This window comes from Apus apus, chromosome 1, assembly GCF_020740795.1.
Source record: "Apus apus isolate bApuApu2 chromosome 1, bApuApu2.pri.cur, whole genome shotgun sequence".
NCBI classification, from domain to species: Eukaryota; Metazoa; Chordata; class Aves; order Apodiformes; family Apodidae; genus Apus; species Apus apus.
The window spans coordinates 94,888,997-94,907,699 of NC_067282.1; the positions used below are offsets into that span (position 1 = coordinate 94,888,997).

The window sequence follows — 18,703 nt, forward strand, 5'->3', positions numbered from 1 at the left end:
GCTGAATTTCAGCATATTCAGCACACAGTGCTGCAAGAGCACAGGAGCCAGTGAATTCACCTGACAGGGAAATACAAAAGAGTTTGGTGGAACTTCTGAGAAGATGGCAGGAAATGAGGTTTCATGAACAATAATGCTGCAAAAGCAGTCAACAAAAACCAGAAAGGTTCAGAGGTGAAACAGGCTTAAGAAGAAAAGCATGTGCTGGAGCAAGGGAAGCAACAATAACAAAATAAAAAATAGAGTTTAGGAGACCTTTCTGTTTGGACCAGCAGAAGCTGAGGGGCCATGGGAGGGTAGTGTCAGAGGGACAAAGCAGATGTAGGCATGCTGAAAGGCACAGAACTATTGTGGCAGGACTAGTCAAGGCCGACCACCATAAAAATTTCAACTGTCTTTCTGATTTTCATTCCAGACTCTGCTTTCAGGTAATCGTTCTGCCCTTCAAATTTATTTATTGATTTGGAACTGTAATCAAGAAACAAGTAATGGTGCCACACAAATGAGATGAAATCATGCAAAGATGTACGGTGAATTCAGCCTGTTTGGAGTTTTTAGTCAGAACTGGGACTTTTTCAGTTTGTATCTCAGATTCAAGGTCATTTCTTCATCAATTAGAAGGGAGAGAAACTGTCTTCACTACACTTTGAGCTATCGATGGGTTAAACCGGTATGTAAATCCAAGGTTTGCAGGAGCGCGCACGGCGACCGGACATCTCAGGTTTGCTTTGCCTTGTGTGGCTTTAGGCGATGCAGCGTGTGACGTTCAACCCCTGAACAAACCCCCAGGTTACGCGTGTCTCCATCAGGGCACAGCAGAGGCAGACGGCCAAGGAGGTGCGCTCCGCGGGGCCGCAGGGCCAGCGGGACCCAGCCACCAGCCAGGCCTGGATTCTCACCCCTCTTCCACCTCAGGCAGGCGCCGAGATCTCCTCACGGAGATCTCTCGCGTGGCACGGAGGCCTGCATGTGACACCCCATCACCGCAGCTCCCCCCCTCAGCAGGCGCTTGGGTGGAGCACGCCTCCTGCCTGCGGGGCGGCAAGTACCGGCGGAGCCCTGCCCGCAGCACCGCGCCCCCCCCCCCAGCGCCACGGCCAGCAGCCAAGGGGGCCGGGAAGCGCTTTCGCCAGCTCCCCACCCAGACCCCCTTCACGACAACAAGCACGCCAGACCAGCGAGGCGGGTGAAAAAGAAAAGCGAACAAGGGGCAGAAGACGCTTACCCGCGGGGAGGGAAGCAGCGGCCACGGGCGGGACGCGAACCCGCGGCCCCGGACCCCTCAGGGCCCCTGCCCCCCCCGCGGCGCCGCGAGGGGCGGGGCCAGCGCCCGCCCTGCGCCGCAGCGACCCCCGCCGCCATTTCCCGTGCGGCCGCGGCCCCGCCGCGCTGCCTCGGCCGGGCCGGGCCGGGGAGCCATGGGCAGCCGGCGCGGAGGGGAGGCGAGCGGAGCCGAGCCCGCGGGAAGGCTTCCTGCTGCGAGGTACGGCTGGGGAGGCGGCGGCGGCGGCGGCGCGTCTCTCCCCCTTTCCCTCCGTGGGTGCCCGGCGTGTGGCGGGGGCGCCCGTCCGCGGTGCGGGTGTCGGAGCCGTTTCGGCGGCCGGAGCTGGGGCTGGGATGGCCCCTCAGACCCCCCCCCAGGCCCCTGCCGCGCTTGGCGGAGAGCCGCGGTGGGCTGCCGCCTGGGCTGGGTGTCTGCGGTCGCCAGGCTCGCTGGGCTTTCCTGGGAGCGGGGCTGGTTGTGGATGGAGGCCGTTGCGGGCCGAAACCCGCGGCGCGTGGTGGTGGCCTTCAGGCCGTCCGCACGGCGCAGGGAAGCAACCGGGCTGTTGGGGCTGCTTGTCCGGCGCTGTGACGGAGGGCAGAATTGATGATCCTAGCGGTCGTCTGCGGGCTGCGTTGTAGCTGGGGTCGATGGAGGCAGTTGCGTAGCTCAAAGCCAGGGATTTGTGGGGAGGAACGCTCGGCCGGGAGCTCTAGGCAGAGGTTGTTGTGGCAGGTGCCGTCGTGCTGTTCCCGCCAGCCGTGCTGGAGCGGCCCGGGGCAGCCCGGGAGCCTGTTGGGGTGCTGTAGTGCTGCGTGTCCCGCACGGGTGCCTCCAGGGGCACGCCAGGGCTCCCCAGGAGCCTGTTGGGGTGCTGTAGTGCTGCGTGTCCCGCACGGGTGCCTCCAGGGGCACGCCAGGGCTCCCCAGGAGCCTGTTGGGGTGCTGTAGTGCTGCGTGTCCCGCACGGGTGCCTCCAGGGGCACGCCAGGGCTCCCCGGGAGCGCTGCTGGCACCGGCTGGGAAGGAGTCAATGGACTGGAATTGCTAAGGTTAAATGATTTCTGTGTCCTTTGAAGACTTACCCAGAGTCCCCCAACAAAGCCAGGACTAGAGCACGAGCATACCCTGAAGTGCCATTCCCTAGCATAATTTCAGTGGCAAAGTTACCCATCTCTGCTGACTTCTCTGCCTGAAACATCACCTGCCGTGTCTGCCTCTCGGTCTCCCTCTCAATATTCTGATAAGAAGACTTCTATAAATAAATAGACCATCTGCTTGTTTCAAAGAATAGTGTGTTTTCTGCTCTGCTGATTTGGAGCTTTTCTGAAACACAGGCCAGTGGCTTTCTGAACTTCAAAGCCTGCTTTTTTCTTTTTTGTGTTAAGAAGCAAATGCAAAACAACTCGGCGTGAACTGCAGTTAAAAATGAGTTGCCAGTGAAGATGACATGGAAATGTGAAGCTGAGTTTTGAAAGTGCTGGCTCCCAGGGGGGTTACCGTGAGCCTAGGCTGCTGAGGTGAGCAGGAGCTGGACTCAATATTATTAGCATGGCTTCTCCCAAGGGAATGCTTAAGCTCTGAGGAGGGAGAGTAACAAAAAAATAATCGGGTGTTTTCGACGGAAATGTAGGATAGATGTGTTTTTCAGCATACGCAGCCATAAACGAGTCGCTTCAGATTCTGAGAGTGTTATTGGTGACAGTGTGTATAGGAAGGATCAAAGGTATACAATTACATCTATTTGTATATGGAGTGCTTTGAACATGTCTTGTGATTAATTGCAAACATTAAAATTGAATTCAGGATCCTCAAAAGTTTTCTCCTTAAAAGAAAACTTTGAACAGCCTGAAAAGCAGATCTCACAGGTATAACTAACTGTTCTTTAAACTAACTGTGAGAGTAAAATTTTTGGCTCTCAGTTTCTGTGTGGCTTAAATAAAGCTGATAACCTTGTAAGCATAGATTATTTTTTTCTACTTGTATAATCTATGAAGTGGATCTGAATTACAGATATATATATATTATATATAATAAAGTGACTTAATCGCTTTCCCGTTCACTGATAAGCAGTGATAAAGATTTTGTAAGTAGTAAATATTATTTTCGTATCCATGATTTTTAATTTTGATTGAAGACTGGCATTTTATATCTTCAGAATATTCCTCATGCTTGAATGAATTAATAAAATTAACCAAATTGTAATGAAAAAAACATTATCTGTGGAATTACGATTATCAGTTGCACAAATACAGATTCTCACCATATATCTAGTGACTTCCTATAATCATTCTAAAACTTTGAGCAGAGGAAGATTGACATCTCAGATAAGGGGGTTTTAATTAATCTGATTCTAACATACTGTGTTAAGTTTGACCATAGTATATGTTATGTCATGATTTTAAATGTTAAACTGTTTAGTCAAAAACGCAATTTATTTGTGTTTAACCTGAGGAGAAGATTATTTGGAAGTAGTTATACACTTGCCCAGTAATCTGTATATTCACAGTTGTTCCTTAGTACTTTGCCTGTAATTCAAAACCCAATGATGCGGATATGAATTCTCTTAAGGTAATAAATAGAGTAAAATAATAACATAAAGAAGAGGGAATATTTAAATTGATTTTATGTGTTAAAAGTGGTAACGTTAGCTTCATAACTTCCTTATAATTAGTAATTTATTTCTTCTTCTAACCTCACTCTTGATCTACCCTCTTTCAGGAAACTTTTTACAACAGTGATGAGTTCTTCAGTATTTCAAATAAAGCCAAGCAGTGTTTGTTTTTGTTGTATTTAGTAAGTTGGAGTGAATAGCATAGAAATTTCAGATAGTATCATCATGCAAAATCAATACAAATAATGCTCTCTGTATTGATTTGAAATGGTAAGAGCCCTTTACATGTGAAAGAAGGAAAGTGCTGTTCTAAAATTGCCCATCTGAGGATCCTTGTCCCACCCACCCCTGGTAGCAGTAACTGTTTCAGTACCACTGTCGTCCCCCCCGACATTGAAGAGGTTAAAATAACTCTTTGTGAGGACATTGTTTTACTTGCAAGTAATTTACAGAGATGATTTGCTGAATGTGATTGGTTTAAATGTATTTGCAGGTACAGAAGCAAAATGCTTATTTTACAATCAGTGGGTTATATCTCTTAATCACTATGAAAACACTGATGGATGGACCAATGCATTTTTTTCACCTTGGTAAGTTGCCTGTACCTTTAGATTTTAAGAAGAGTAGTACTGCTGATTTTTCACTGACACTTCTTCTGAGTTACTGAAGCAAGATGCCATCATCTTATAGAGCTCTCTCTGGAATAATTCACCTACTTTTTACAAGGGAATGTTGTAATAGAACAAGGGGTAAATGCTTTAAACTGGAAGAGGGTAGATATAGATTAGACATTAGGAAGAAATTCTTTGTTATGAGGGTGGTGAGACACTGGAACAGGTTTCCCAAGGAAGCTGTGGATGCCCCATCCCTGGAAGTGTTCAAGGCCAAGTAGGATGGGGCTTTGAGCAACCTGTCCCTACCCATTCAGGTGGGTTGGAACTAGGTGGTCGTTAAGGTGCTTTCCAACCCAAACCAATCTATGATCCTGTGTATTATGTTCTACATACTCCATTCTATGCATAAACCATGATGTTCACATTAAAAATGCTGTGAAACGTTGTACTGCCTTCTGCCTCTGAATGTCCAGTGGAGTCTTAGTTGGATGTGTTGGTTTTCATTTCTTGTTCTAATTTTTTTCAGGACTCTTTAGGTTCTGGATTAGCAGGCACATCAAATGTAATTTGTTGGCTGAGCCGTATTTGTAGTAGGAAACTCTTGATAGAATCATTCAATTCTGTAAAAAGAATAAGATGGTAAAGAAGATTCCTCCTTCAGTTCTCCAGTCTTAATTTTGCTGGTTATTTGGTTTGTTGTTTTTTTTTCTTGTTTGTGTCTCTTATGTAAGACTGGAACCTAAAAAATTTTGCAACTCTTCAACTGTCTTTGCTAAACGTGTCTGTTGAACAATGTTCTGAGGCAGTTTGAACTCTGGATTAACAGAATTTTATTTTGATAGGGGAGAGGCAGTTAAAAATCACAAATTGTGGCTAAGAAGGCCAATGGCATCCTGGGGTGCATTAGAAAGGGTGTGGTTAGTCGGTCAAGAGAGGTTCTCCTCCCCCTCTATTCTGCCCTGGTGAGGCCGCATCTGGAATATTGTGTCCAGTTCTGGGCCCCTCAGTTCAAGAAGGACACGGAAGTGCTTGAAAGAGTCCAAAGCAGAGCCACAATGATAATGAAGGGAGTGGAACATCTCCCTTATGAGGAAAGGCTGAGGGAGCTGGGTCTCTTTAGCTTGGAGAAAAGGAGACTGAGGGGTGACCTCATCAGTGTTTACAAATATGTAAAGGGTGAGTGTCAGGAAGATGGAGTTAAGCTTTTTTTCAGTGATGTCTAGTGATAGGACAAGGGGTAGTGGATGCAAATTGGAACATAGGAGGTTCGATGTGAATATCAGGAAATTTTTTTTTACTGTGAGAGTGACAGAGCACTGCAACAGGCTGCCCAGAGAAGTTGTGGAGTCTCCTTCACTGGAGACATTCAAGACCCACCTGGATGCATTCCTGTGTGATGTGCTCTAGGTGACCCTGCTCTGGCAGGGGGGTTGGACTAGGTGATCTTTCAAGGTCCCTTCCAACCCCTAGGATTCTGTGATTCTGTGATATGCACAGAATAGAAAAACATATCAGCAGGAAATAAATCAGCAAGACAGATGACATGTGAGGTAGCTGACATAAGGGAAGATGGCAAAAGACAGTTTGTATATCTTAATCTGAGGGGCTTGCTCCAAGGAAGTGTGTCATTACCGGAGTCTGCACTGACGCTATCTCTTTCTTAATGTGCTAAAGGCTGTGTGCCTGCTGGAAGAAGGGAGAGTTCCTGCAACAAATTGTTAAAAATCTGAGCTTGTGTTTAGGTAAAGAATAATAGCTGTTAAAGAATTGTTTTGTTATTCATACCCACTGGATGTGTTTTCCAAATAGGTGATCTGTTACTATATAGCAAGAAATCAATTGTTCTGCTTTCAATTGCACTTTCATAATGGGGTCTTTATTATTCTGTAATAACATAGAAGAACAAGTGCAAAATGAAGATGTGCAAGAGAGAGGATGTCTGTGGTTTGAATGGCAAAAAGAAGCTTGAGAGAGATGAAGTTTTTTGTCTTGTGCAAATATAAATTTGCTGCATGTGCAACTCAAGTGAGCTGCATTAATCTCTTTGCATCTAATTTCAGAAAGGATGCTGAGAACATAGTTTAATGTTTGTGAGACAGGTGTCTGAAGAGCCAGATTTATAAGAGATACTTGGCTAAGTATCTGTCCAAATGATTTGAACCAATCATTTGGTTCCCAAATAGGTGCCCAAGTGAATTTGTGTGTGTTTCTGTGTGTGCCTACTGCTAATTAGAGAACAATTTTTATGGCACTTATCTGCAGCCATAAAGATTCTGTGCAGATCTCTTTAGTTGAGTAGGAGACTTTTCCTTTCCTCTTCCAGTACTCTCTGCAAAAGTAGACAAGGATTATACAAAAACTGCGTTAATCCATTAGGAAATTCTCCCAGTGTTTCTGAGACGGGATGGGTCCCACAGACCCACTACTATTCTGAATCCCCTCTGATTTACCAGGAATATGTATTCTGGTACTATGTTTCACATAGTCAGGGCTTGGCTCAGATGACCTCTGGAGATCCCTTCCAGCCTCAACCACTTTGTGATAGTCCTGTTTTATACAGTACTTGTAGATGTCCATAAAGATTTTTGGGCTTTTGGGGGTTTTTTATGAGTTATGTTCCTGGTTTCTTTTATCTTTTCATGGTTATCCTTTCTGTGGCACATCAAGTAGTTCTGTTACATTATTTCTCATGGTGTGGTACTTGAGAACCTCAGTTGTAGACTGAGTTGTTGCTGTACAAATGTAAAGTCAAAAACATTCCTCAAGCTACAGAAGTTACCATTCTAAGTGAGGTGAGGAAAGTGAAAACAGGTTAAGGCAGTATTAATCAGCACACAGTTCAACAGAGGTAGCAGGCCAGCAGTGTTTTGAGCATTGTCATCGTTTTGGGTAAGGGGTTTAGGTGTCAAGACAAAAGAGAATTAATGAGAGTAGTTTTGGGGAAAGTAATAACTTTTAGGTATTTCCATGAAGTTCATCTAAAGCATGAGAAAAAGCAGGCATATTTAAATTAAACCAGTAACTTCTTTGGCCAACTGAGTATGGATGTCTGTGTCTCATCAGTAGGAGGATAGGCCACAAAATGCCTTTAAAATTAGGTCAGCAAGTTTATATTTTCTGCACTCAGAAAGAGGAAGGGAGAAAGAATCTTGAGAAGAAAATTAGAAGGGTCAGAAAAATGATGTTAAGAGTGACTTGAAGCACCGTGCTGAAAAGATACAAATTCTGGTCAAACAAAAGAATTCTGGACACAGTGAGAATCTGCATGACTTAACAGCCTGTTACAGAGGTTATACCAGTAGATATGTCAGGATCTAGAATGTCAGGATCTGCAAGAAGGCTGGATTCAAGAGATTGCTCAGACAGTAGGCCTGATTGACAGGCTGAATATAGTCTTAACCATGTCCTTTTGCAGCATCTGTTGGTGGCTTTTTCTTTTATTTTGCAGGCAGAGAATAGAATGCTGTAAACACCCACAGGGAAATGTTACCAAAACAGGACACAAAATAGAAAAGGAGTTAGAAAAGAGAGCCTGAAATTAGGGAGTTACAGGAGGTAGCAGACTGAAGACAGTGCATTATATACCAAAGTTGTTAAACTACAGCCTGGAGGACTCCCCACATTTAGTAAAGAATGGCATCCGTGAAGATGATTCAATAATGTTCTTCAAGGAGTAACAAGATTTTTCCGAGACTAGTTTTAAGATTCTGTTGTGACTTAAAATGGTGTTTAATAGTCTGTAATACAGTCAGAATGCTCTTAAGACAATATTTGATAAGAACATCTTAACTCCGTTTATTCACACTGAGTCTTGAATCTCATCTGGCAGGGATCAGCATAAGCCTGAACCACAGTGTAGTTATCAAAGAACTAGATCCTAGGAGCCTCAGATTAATTGCATAGGTTGGAGAGGGGGAGATGGCATACTGTGGGGAAGAGCAGAGGAAAATAGTGGGAAGAAGATGTGAAGGAAAGAAATAGTTCCTCTGAGGGGAATGGTGGGTATTGTCTCTTAATTGTTGCAAATTTAATATTGCCAATAGCACACTAATAATCAAATGTTGTGGACATAAAAATGCATTAATACCTAGTTTCATTTTCCAGTGTACATGAGCATTCTGTCTACAGCTGGTTGCAGCTTGCCTGGTAAGAGTTTTTATGGTCTTTAAAATGCTTTTCCTAACACAGTTTAAAAAAAACTTGCGTATTCTCAGCAAGCATCATTTTACAACTTTATGCTTTTCAAAGAAAGAAGTCAATAGAAGTCAATAATACAGGAGGACAGTACTCTTGCATTGTTGTTTCTGTTATGCTGAACTCCTTTTGTTCTATGGTTGCTTTACTTTGGGGCAGGTATTGGACTGCTCTGGTTGGATTTATTGATTAGAATTGTTGGAATCTCACATTTGTTTGACATTGATACTGGTGCGTTACTTGGTTTTGATATTTTTTTTCCCTTTTTAGAAACATTTCTGGGAGGGCCACCTTACAACCTACAAATGAAATCTCACAATTTCCAGCACATTTTATCCTGGCAGGCAAAAAGTCCTCCAGCTGTGCCAACATACTATCGTGTGCTGTACACTGACCGCAGGCAAGTTGTATTTTATGACACAAATTTGACTTTAAATGTTTATTGACTCAAAATACTAGGGCTGTGGTGTTCCTGTGTGTATGTCTGATTTTCCACTCAGAAATGCTTCTCACGCACACACGTACCCCCTCATGTTTTATTGTATCAGAGGATCCAGACATTGATTTTTCTTTTTTTTTTTTAATCTTGCTTTGATTTATAGGAACTTGAGGACTGCTAAACAATGTTCAAATATTACGCAATTCTCCTGTGATCTGACTGATGATTTTGCAGATATTTCTCAAGTGTATTCTACACTGGTTCAGAGCGTCATTGGAACTGAAGTATTCAATTCTTCTATGCTTCATTTTATACCACTTACTGACAGTGAGTTCTCTATCTGCATTTGCTCATTTTAGTAGTTTTTATGCCTACCTGATGTATAAATGATAGTCTGCTAGCTTTACAGTAAGACACTGTAAACTAACTTGATTGATAACTTATTCATTTATCTAAGAGAATATGAATTTGTATGTAATCTGTCACATGTCCCTTACAAGACATAGAAAATAGTGGCTACAGTAGTTCTGATAAATGGACAAGGCTCTGGTTTTGAGATAAAATATATATATAAAAATATAGAGGAAAGGGTGCTGTGTCAAGCATTGAGAAGTACAAAATAAAAATCTGTGACTGCATAAGGTACATAATGTTTTTTTTTAAAAAAAAGCATTCTGTGTCTTCAAGTAGTCAATGTTAAGAGTTCAAGAAATACCATGCCTGCGCTAGGTATAGCAGAAGAGATTTACTTGTTTGTTCATCAGCCTGATATTTTCCCTTTCCTTGCTGAAAGAAGGTTCTTAATAGCTGTGACATCTTCTAATGCTTCACCCTTAGTTGTGCTTGGTATTCAATTGTGAACTGACAGAGTAACAATTGGAGGACTATGGAGAAGAAATAGGCCATGTTACCTCTGAATTCAGCACAGAGGTAGCCACTACTGTGTCCACTTACAGTCTAAGAAATTATGAAAAACTGGAGAGGATGGGGAGAATACCCACAAGGGTAACTGAAGGATTTAAGAACATTCCTGTGAGGTGGAGGTCTTCAGTCTTTCATCGGTTAGTGTAGTAAAGAGAAGGATGAGAAGGTGCACTGACCATTAGTTAGTATGATGGCAGTTTTTTTCAGTCTTGTAAATAAAGTGTAACAGCATGCCCTGACTGGAAGCTGAAACTAGAGAAATTTTATCTGGGAACAAGAGGCATAGTTTGAACTGACTGCTGGAACAAACTGTCTGGTGTTCTGACACAGGCAGATGGTCTTGTATCCATCACGGGCAACTGGAAATTGAAACTAGATGTTTTGCTAGTATTTCTGTAGCTCAAACAAGCCATAAACAACTGAGTGAGGTCATGTTTTCCAGCACTTAGTTGAACCCTTTAGTCTTTTCTTGCTTTAGAGTGCCTGAAGAGGGAAGAATCAGTATTCTGAAATATTTCCATACTGGGTATAGTTGATACCTACCTTCAAATACCTACAGTGGAATCTCTCTCCTGTTGAGAAATCAACTTGAGCGAAGACAGAAAGGCCAAAGAGCCAGGAAAACAACCACATTTAATTGTAACTGCACTTAAGCTAATGTTTATTTGTAACTTAAAAGATGAGAAGGGAATAAGTCTGCAGCCATTTGACTAGAACATGCTTTCCTGCTTGAGAGCAGATGAAAGCTCACATTTATTCTAAGTAGTAAACTACTTTTATTCTTTCTACTCTACTTCAGGAACAGAAGTAGTCAACAAATGTGTGTTGCTTTTTTGAGTTTGGCAGAGCTTGGCAGACCAGTCTTCAGTTTTATAGAAATTTACTTGCTTCTAGAAAAGACAAAAGTGAAATGCAAACTCTAAATTGTAATGTTTTCTTCCCCCACAATGTACTATGCAGAAATGGAGAATTATGGAGATGGTTTGTCCTCAAAGCATTTTCCAACGTTCCTACTTCTTACCTGTGTTGGAGGAGAGAAAATCTTAGGCTGGATTCACTACATAATTTCCTTTGATCTTGGTGGATGTTTTGGAGAGAGGAGACAATTAGTGTGCGTGGCTCTTCAAATACATATATATTCTGAGGATCTGAACTTGAGAGATTACTTAGAGCTCAAACAAAGTCTCTCTGAAGTGTAACTATGTTCCACTAGGTCCTCTGTCCTACTCTTTGAGTATTGTTTAGTCTTTGGAGCTCAGCTATCAATTTTAGACTTACAGTCTTCCTTGCAACCACATATGTGCAGAGCTACACACCACTGAATTTTTTTTTACAAATTTTACAATTTTACAAAGATTCCTTCCAGAGAGTGACTAGAAGATGATGATGAGCAAGAAAGTAATCAGCTTTTCCCATACATTCACCTCAGCTTTCTACTCAAACAGATAAAAAGCTCACATCTCTGTGCAGCTGAAGCAAAGCCTCTGTCACCTTTCTGCTTCTTCCATCCCCCCCCACTGCTTCCTGTTTTTAAAATCTAGTCATCTGGGAAAAGATTGACTGTGAAACTGAAATGTTGCAAGGCCTTGTGGATTTACAGCAGTGACATACTCTGAAATCTGATTAGCCAGCTGTCTGTCACCAAAATAGAACTGGTACTGAATGCATAGTTTTCCATCTTTTTTTTTTTTCTCTATTTTATTTCAATAGCATTTCTGGGACCACCAGAAGTTAGTATGAGTTCCTGTTTAAACTGCATAAATGTCACCATAGAGCTGCCAGTCTCTCACTCCAGAAAAAGTGGAAAGCTACTGACTTTAATTGATATATATAAAGAGCTTGATTATGATATAACTCTGAAAACACTTGATGGAGAACACAAGGTAAAGAATTTTTTGTTTTATTCGTGTTTAAGGGAAGAAATACGGAAAGCATAAAATGACTCAGATTCAGGAAGGAAATATGTGAATAGAAGATACTTAGAACAATTCAAAGAGAATGGCCAACATAATCTTAGCTTCCCTTTACTGTAGAGAAGCAGGCCTAGAAGAGGAGTAGTTGTCCTGTATCCTTACTTAAAATAACAGATAGGGCCCTGGCTCAAGTGATTATTCTCTGGGAAGCCAAGGAAAAGAGTTTAGCAGAAACTACTTGCAGGTGTATGCACAGCTGATAGGAAAATAAAGCAGTTTAGTAATTTTCTGTCAAACTGGAAAAATGTATCCAAGTAGTTTCTGAAACAACCTATTCTGGGTCTGGTAGTGATTAATTTTTTATTAGTTTTTAAATGCTGAAATCAAGAGCTAGATAGGCAAGATTAGACATTTAAATGGTCATTAAAAAATAGAGAAGTAATCTTAAAATAATGGGAAATAATTAAATAAGGACCAAGGCAAGACACAACATTTAAGAATAGTTGTCTGTGTAATAAGAGTGGTAACAGCTATGCAGGCAGTTTTGCTAGAAAGCATGAGCACATTCTGTAGTATTACAAGCGAAACATGACTTGCATGTTGCTGAGAGATTAAAAAACCAAAAATATTTACATGCTCAGGACTTGTAAAGCCCTCCTACCCCACACCAGTTTGGGGTTCAAAAAGAGCAAGATCTAAAAAGGAGTAGTGAAGATTTGGGGAAATCCTGACACATGAGCTATGAGGAAATGTTGGAATAATAGGGGACTGTTTAGTGTAAGCAAGCGAAGTACAGTTAGAGGCCAGAGTCTTTGCGTATGTAAAGTTTTACTACAGAAAAGGAGGAAATAAACTAATCACTGTGGCTGTCACCAAAAACAGTGAAGTGAAACTGATGGTTAACTTCAGGTTAAATATCAAGAGACATTAATGTCTGGGCTGGCGAAGCACTGAAATAAGTTGCTTAGCTAGAAAATAGACTGCCTGTACCGCAAGTTTCCAACAGCAGGTCAGACTGGCACCTGTTGGTTATTTAATCTGTCTAGCACAGTCTACTGAGAGTCACAGAAGAAGGACCACAGCTTGCCTGCCATGGATATTTTCCTCCGATTTTTTAATCGGAATATCACTTTCAGTTTCAAACCTGTAGAATCTATGTGAGGCTACTTTAAGGAGACATATAGTGATGAACAGTTGGAGACAGAAGGCAATTTATCTTTGAAAATACAATGTTTCATTAACAGGTGTAAGATAGGCATCTTGACATCAGCTAGAACTAGAGATGAAGCAGTTATCTAGGTAAACATCAAATGGTGATTTTTTTTTTATTATTATTTTTTTTTAGGCAAATAGCTAACTTTAAAATATTGTCTTTCATGGCAGAGGTCACGTGAGAAAACCACTGAAGCAAATTTTCATACTGTCATTGAAGAGTTGTACCCAAATAGAAATTACTGTGTGTCTGTTATGATCGCTGCATCGCTAAACAAACATTCCATCCCATCAGTCTGGAAATGTATAACTACAGGCTCTGGAGCTCCACAAGGTAACCATGCTGTGGTGCAGGAATGCATTGTCTGACTTGATTATGTCCAAGTGTTCTTTTTACGTAGGGAGATGTACAAGTCAATCCTAAAATTAAGAAGGAAGTACTTTCTGAGTGATAAACATTGTGAAGGTTTATAAATGAAATAGAAAAACCCATCCACTTTGGGGCTACAGAGTAATCCTGTGAGCCATAAATATCTCCACTAACTGAATAAATAGTTATCAAAGATTGTGTAATGTCTTTTTTAATTCCTGAATCTGAGATTTGATCTTTTTTTGGTTTTGAGCCAGGTGCCCTTCAGAGATCCCTTCTGGGGTTCTAAATAGCTTTTCTGAATGAGAAATTTGAAATACGGTCACTGGAAACTTCATGTATGCTTGTTTGCTTGTTTTCTTTTTCACTTGCAGAACGTGAAAACCTATATACTTATATAGGTATAATCGCAGGTGTTCTATGTTTCTTACTGGTGTTAGTTGGTGCCCTGAAGTGTGTACATGCAGCAGGATGTATTCTTCCCAAAAAATTACTTCCACGTACCTTGGTATGTAATAATTCTCATATTTAATCTTCCTGGTTGGTAGGAGGAAGTTTACTATCTAAAATTTCTAAAACTGTGCATTAGGTACAAGTTATTTAAATACATATGTTCTAGTTTGCAGTTTACCTATCTCAAAGCAGTCTATAGGCTGCTAAATCTTATCTGTTCTGCAGAGTGATTGTTCAGTCTTCTTAAAAACAATATCTTGCTTCTTCTGTGACAAGTTACTAATAGAGATAGAGATGTGGTTATCCTACTCTGCTCAATGATTGTCAGGCTGCACCTGAGAGTATTGCTCCAGACACACTGGAGAGAGGGTGCTCAGGCCATAAGCATGAGTGAAGGACTGGAGAACCTGCCCTTTGAGGAGAGACTGAAGGAGTTAGGTCTTTTCTCCCTGGAGAAGAGAAGGCTCAGGGGGTACCTCATTACAGTACTTTTAAGAGTGAGTACAAACAGGACAAAGGCTCTCAAGATAAAGGGTAAAAGTTTCACCATTACAGGTTTCATCTCAGTATGTATAAGAAGGACATTTTTTGCAGTGAGAACAATCTAACACTGGAACAACATGCCCAAGGATGTGGTAGAGTCCCCATCACTGGAGGTTTTCAATATGTGATTGGACAGTGTGCTAGATAATCTCATCTAGGCTTCCTCTCCTATGAAATGTTGGACCAGATGGTCTTTCAGAGTCCTTTCCAGACTGGGCTGTTCTATGATTCTGTGAAGTTAGAGGGGAGATGCCATAATGAAGGGGAGATCTTCCCTCAAAGTAACTAAATGAACTCTTCAGTACACAAAGGCTGGCAGAGCTTGCCCTTTGAAAATCACCTTGTATTTAAATCCCTTCTACAGCAGACAAATTTATTCTAGTATCTAAGCCAGGACAATAACTCCAAAGCAAAAAAACCTACTCCAGTTCTTAGATAAAGTGCATAAGGAGATGACCTACTTTCCATCAGGAAGGAGGATGCTCTGAAAATATTCAGGAGCAACTGCTCCTTAGTAAAGCAGCTTCTGGCACATTTCTTCTCCATATTTCACCCTGCAGTATCATACTCCTCTCTAAGAAAAAAGCAATTACCCCTACAAGATTCTTCCTTTTACTACAACAAAAATCAGTGTTCTCTGAAGATTTCAGAGTAGTTTAGCCTGGTCCCTGGTTGCTGGAGTTTTAAGGCAATTTGAGAGATTCTGCAACTGAAAATAAATATTTTAAACTTGCCTTCAAGGTTTTTTTATCACAGTTTCAGAGGAAAGCAAGCAGAAAAGACAAAAGGTAGCTTCAAGACCCAGTTAGGTATGGGAGTTCTGTTCCTGTAGTGATGCAGAAAAATGGGCTAGATCTGGGAGTTTGGTCTCATCCCCAATAAATAGGCCAGTTATTTGGGCACATCTGGAGAAGAAAAGAGTCAGTGTTAGTGCTTAAAGCTTCTTTATTTTAAAGTTATGCTTCATTATTACTGTCCACAAAGAAGTCAAGGACGGCATGTGAGAAGTGCTGTAAGTAAAATTCAGCAGCCTGGTAAGGGCAAGATCTGGATAGCTGTTAGAAATCTCATGCACAAGGAATAAGAACTTGGTCTCAATTCACCTCAGAAGGAGACAAAGAACAGACCATCAAAGACCTTCGACGCTGCTTTGAGGAAGCAGTCTTTAAAGCGTGTTGTTTATCAGGAGACTGGAATCTGTAACAGCAACAGTAGCTTCTCAGTCAAGGGGGAAAACCCTCTTTACTGAAATCAGATCTACTTTGCAGGTCCCAGCCTTCCAGTTTCACATCTCATACCATAGGTTGGAATGCAGTTATGTGCGGGTATGTCCCTGCCAGAAAAGTATCCTAGTTGTTAGTTCCAGAACTGTTACTGGCAAGTTCAGGATCACTTCTCTGGATAGTCTGATGTCTGTCTTCCTTCTCCAGTTTCAGTAGTTGTTTATTACTGTATTCTCTTGGAAGTGGCATTAGTGAAAAGGATGATAGTGGAACACTTCGTAGGTAAAAAAAGGGTATTTATATGCAAGTCACCTTGGCCAGAACCTAGACCTGGCATAGTATCTCAGAAACTAACTCATGGACCAAGCTGTCAGAATCTACCCAAATATTGGAGTTGGATGAAAACAAAAAGCAAAGGAAAGAAACAATATAGCTCTGGAAGAAAACTTACTTGAGGTGAGGGTGATGTGCTCAGTACTCATGTACAGCAACTTGCAAAAAAGTACATGATTAAGGAAGGGTACCTAAGGACAAAATATAGTGGTAATTTATCACTCAAATTTTGAATAAAATTTGAATGAAATCCACTATTTTGAATAAAATAATTTTACTTTTTCTGTGATCAAGTGTCATGTTTTAGCACTTGAGGAAGCCAGTCCCAAGTTAGCTAATTTTTTATTTTAATAGAAGAGACTGACTTGCCAACTAATTTTCAAGCAAAAATAGCAACATTCCTGGGACTTCTTTCTATCCATCTTTGCTTTCTTGCCTTTTTTTTTTTTACAGTCCCTCACTACTTTTGCATTTAATTGTATGCAGGCTTTCAGCATAAATATTTGGTATCAGAGCAGATTGGTATCAACTTTTTCCAAGACTTTTCCTCATATTTCTGCAGTATGTGTCATTACCTTGATATCTGTAACATTGCTGAACTTGACTTTGCCAAGTAGTGTGTAAGGTTGATTTTTTTTTTTACTGTCAACATTTTCCCCCAGTGCTTCAAATACTCAATAATCCTCAGAAGTGCACGGTAAATTGATAAAATGGGACTTAAGATGTTTTATAGTTCATTGCTCCAAATAGTACATTTCTAAAAGACATTAAAATTGATCATCCATGTAAGGCTTCTCTTATGCATGCTAACTGCCAGAGCTAATAAAGAGCTGCAAGACTCACCTCAGGTTTAAGATGTATTTCTAAAATGAACTTTTTGTCTCAGAAGGATTACTCAAAAATTAGAATTAAATATTTTGTACCTGACACTGCTAGGCACTAGTGTTATTTCTTTGAGGCTGTCCAATGCTGTGTGCCTTGATTCGGAGTGAAAGCTGTCGTATTTACAGGAATGAGAGGTAACAATCTTTTATGCCCTGAATTCTGCAGAAAATGCCAAAAACGTGGATCAGAATTTATTTGACAGCCTTATGACCGGGGTGTTTTTGTCATGTTTTTCTGTGCGTGTGTGTGAATTTTGCAGGGTTTTTTTAATTCAGTTGGCTCTTTTAGGTATTCGGAAGGACATTAGACTCTTCACCTTGGATATCTGAACCTGAAAAAATATACTCTGTTGAGATAATTTACAAAGAGATGAAAAAAAAGGCAACTGAGTCTAGTGGTGGTGTCAGCAATGAAGATGACAGTGATGCCAGTGACAGCGATGCTAGTGACAGCGATGCTGTAAGTAACCATGACTATACAAGGCGTGATACAGTGAGCAGAGTACCTCACGGATTTGTGCCGTACTCTACAACCAGTATATATGATGACACCAACAGCCAGGCAAGTGAAAATCCAGACTCTGACCCAGAAGATTTTGAAGAGCGTGAGATGGATATTGAAAAAGACAAAGACACAAGTAGTGAGTCGTTTAATCCTTTCTCTGAGGCAAATTGTGACTGTTCTCCTAGAGGAAGGAACAGTGCTTGCATTACCATTAACTTAAAAACTGTGCTGTTGGGAGCTTCTAAAGAGAACCTGGATAGTTCTGCAGCTCTTCTTTCTTCCCAAGAAGACGCAGCTGACTGGCAGTGTACTCATGCTTTTGAAGCTAAACCCCTGGATGACACAGAAAGCGTGCAGAAACCTCTCTCTCGTAATGGCTCTCATGAATGGCAAAATTCCTCTGATTCTTCTGATGAGACTGACTTGTCAGATTCAGATATGAACCCAAAAACTGAATATATAAGAAGATGAATAAGTGATAACCACTCTTACTTTGTAACATATGAATTTATATTCTCCAGCTCTACTTCTGTGCTCAACATACAGATCTTGTCATTTTTAACATTCTGTGACTGTATACTTGAACACTGAAAATACACAACACTCATTCTTAATGAACATTTCTCTAATCTCTCAGAGTTGCTTCAGGTATGCTTCAGATTGGATTATCCAAAGGGAAACAAAAATCACTGTTCAGACTCAGCAGAAAGAGTAGTTGCTTCATTTTGCCTTTTGATGGTGAATTATGCCTTTCAGCTGTTAGAAAGTGAATATTTTCTGTAACTCAAGTCAGAGGTTCATTTGCAAGTGGTCTCTCAACCAGATGACTTGTAGTTTGAAAAGATTATGCTGTTACTCTTCCTGTTGAAGGATTATTCTGAAATGTTTTGTTGGACGGATTGCTGTATTCAAGTCAGTGAACAAGTTTCTTCATTTGTGCAGGGAAAGCTGATAAAGTGAAATAATTGGGGTGGAGATAGGAATACTGAGCTTGCAAAGGACTTCTCCTTACTGAGAATCAAGGCATTAAATATACCTTTTTATATTTTTTTAATAGAATTTTATACAATTATTTACTACACTTAAAAAAATCTTGTTATGACCTGTAAAGTTTACTGCAGTGTACAGTTATCCTTTAACACTTGTGCGTCATAAAAAGAAAATTTTTCATATCCCTGTCTTTTTCTGCTGCACTTCTACATACCTTTGAAAAGCTAC

At 41.1% G+C, this 18,703-nt stretch overlaps 1 protein-coding gene across 5 annotated transcripts; it reads left to right on the plus strand.

The window, feature by feature from the left end:
- The first annotated feature begins 1,361 nt into the window (after nt 1-1,361).
- IFNAR2 (interferon alpha and beta receptor subunit 2) lies at nt 1,362-18,657 on the plus strand. Of its 5 annotated transcripts, none has more exons than XM_051614972.1 (10): nt 1,362-1,483; nt 2,653-2,784; nt 4,372-4,468; nt 8,597-8,638; nt 8,957-9,086; nt 9,289-9,452; nt 11,760-11,932; nt 13,346-13,508; nt 13,919-14,052; nt 17,270-18,657. In XM_051614972.1, exons 3-10 carry the CDS (start codon nt 4,426-4,428, stop codon nt 17,954-17,956), a joined length of 1,536 nt encoding a protein of 511 aa, XP_051470932.1. In that variant the 5' UTR covers nt 1,362-1,483; nt 2,653-2,784; nt 4,372-4,425; the 3' UTR covers nt 17,957-18,657. The 5 variants fall into 5 exon arrangements, with proteins under 5 accessions (XP_051470932.1, XP_051470949.1, XP_051470957.1 ...); XM_051614989.1 differs by having other exon boundaries at nt 2,656-2,784; XM_051614997.1 differs by lacking the exon at nt 8,597-8,638.
- Nucleotides 18,658-18,703: the final 46 nt, after the last annotated feature.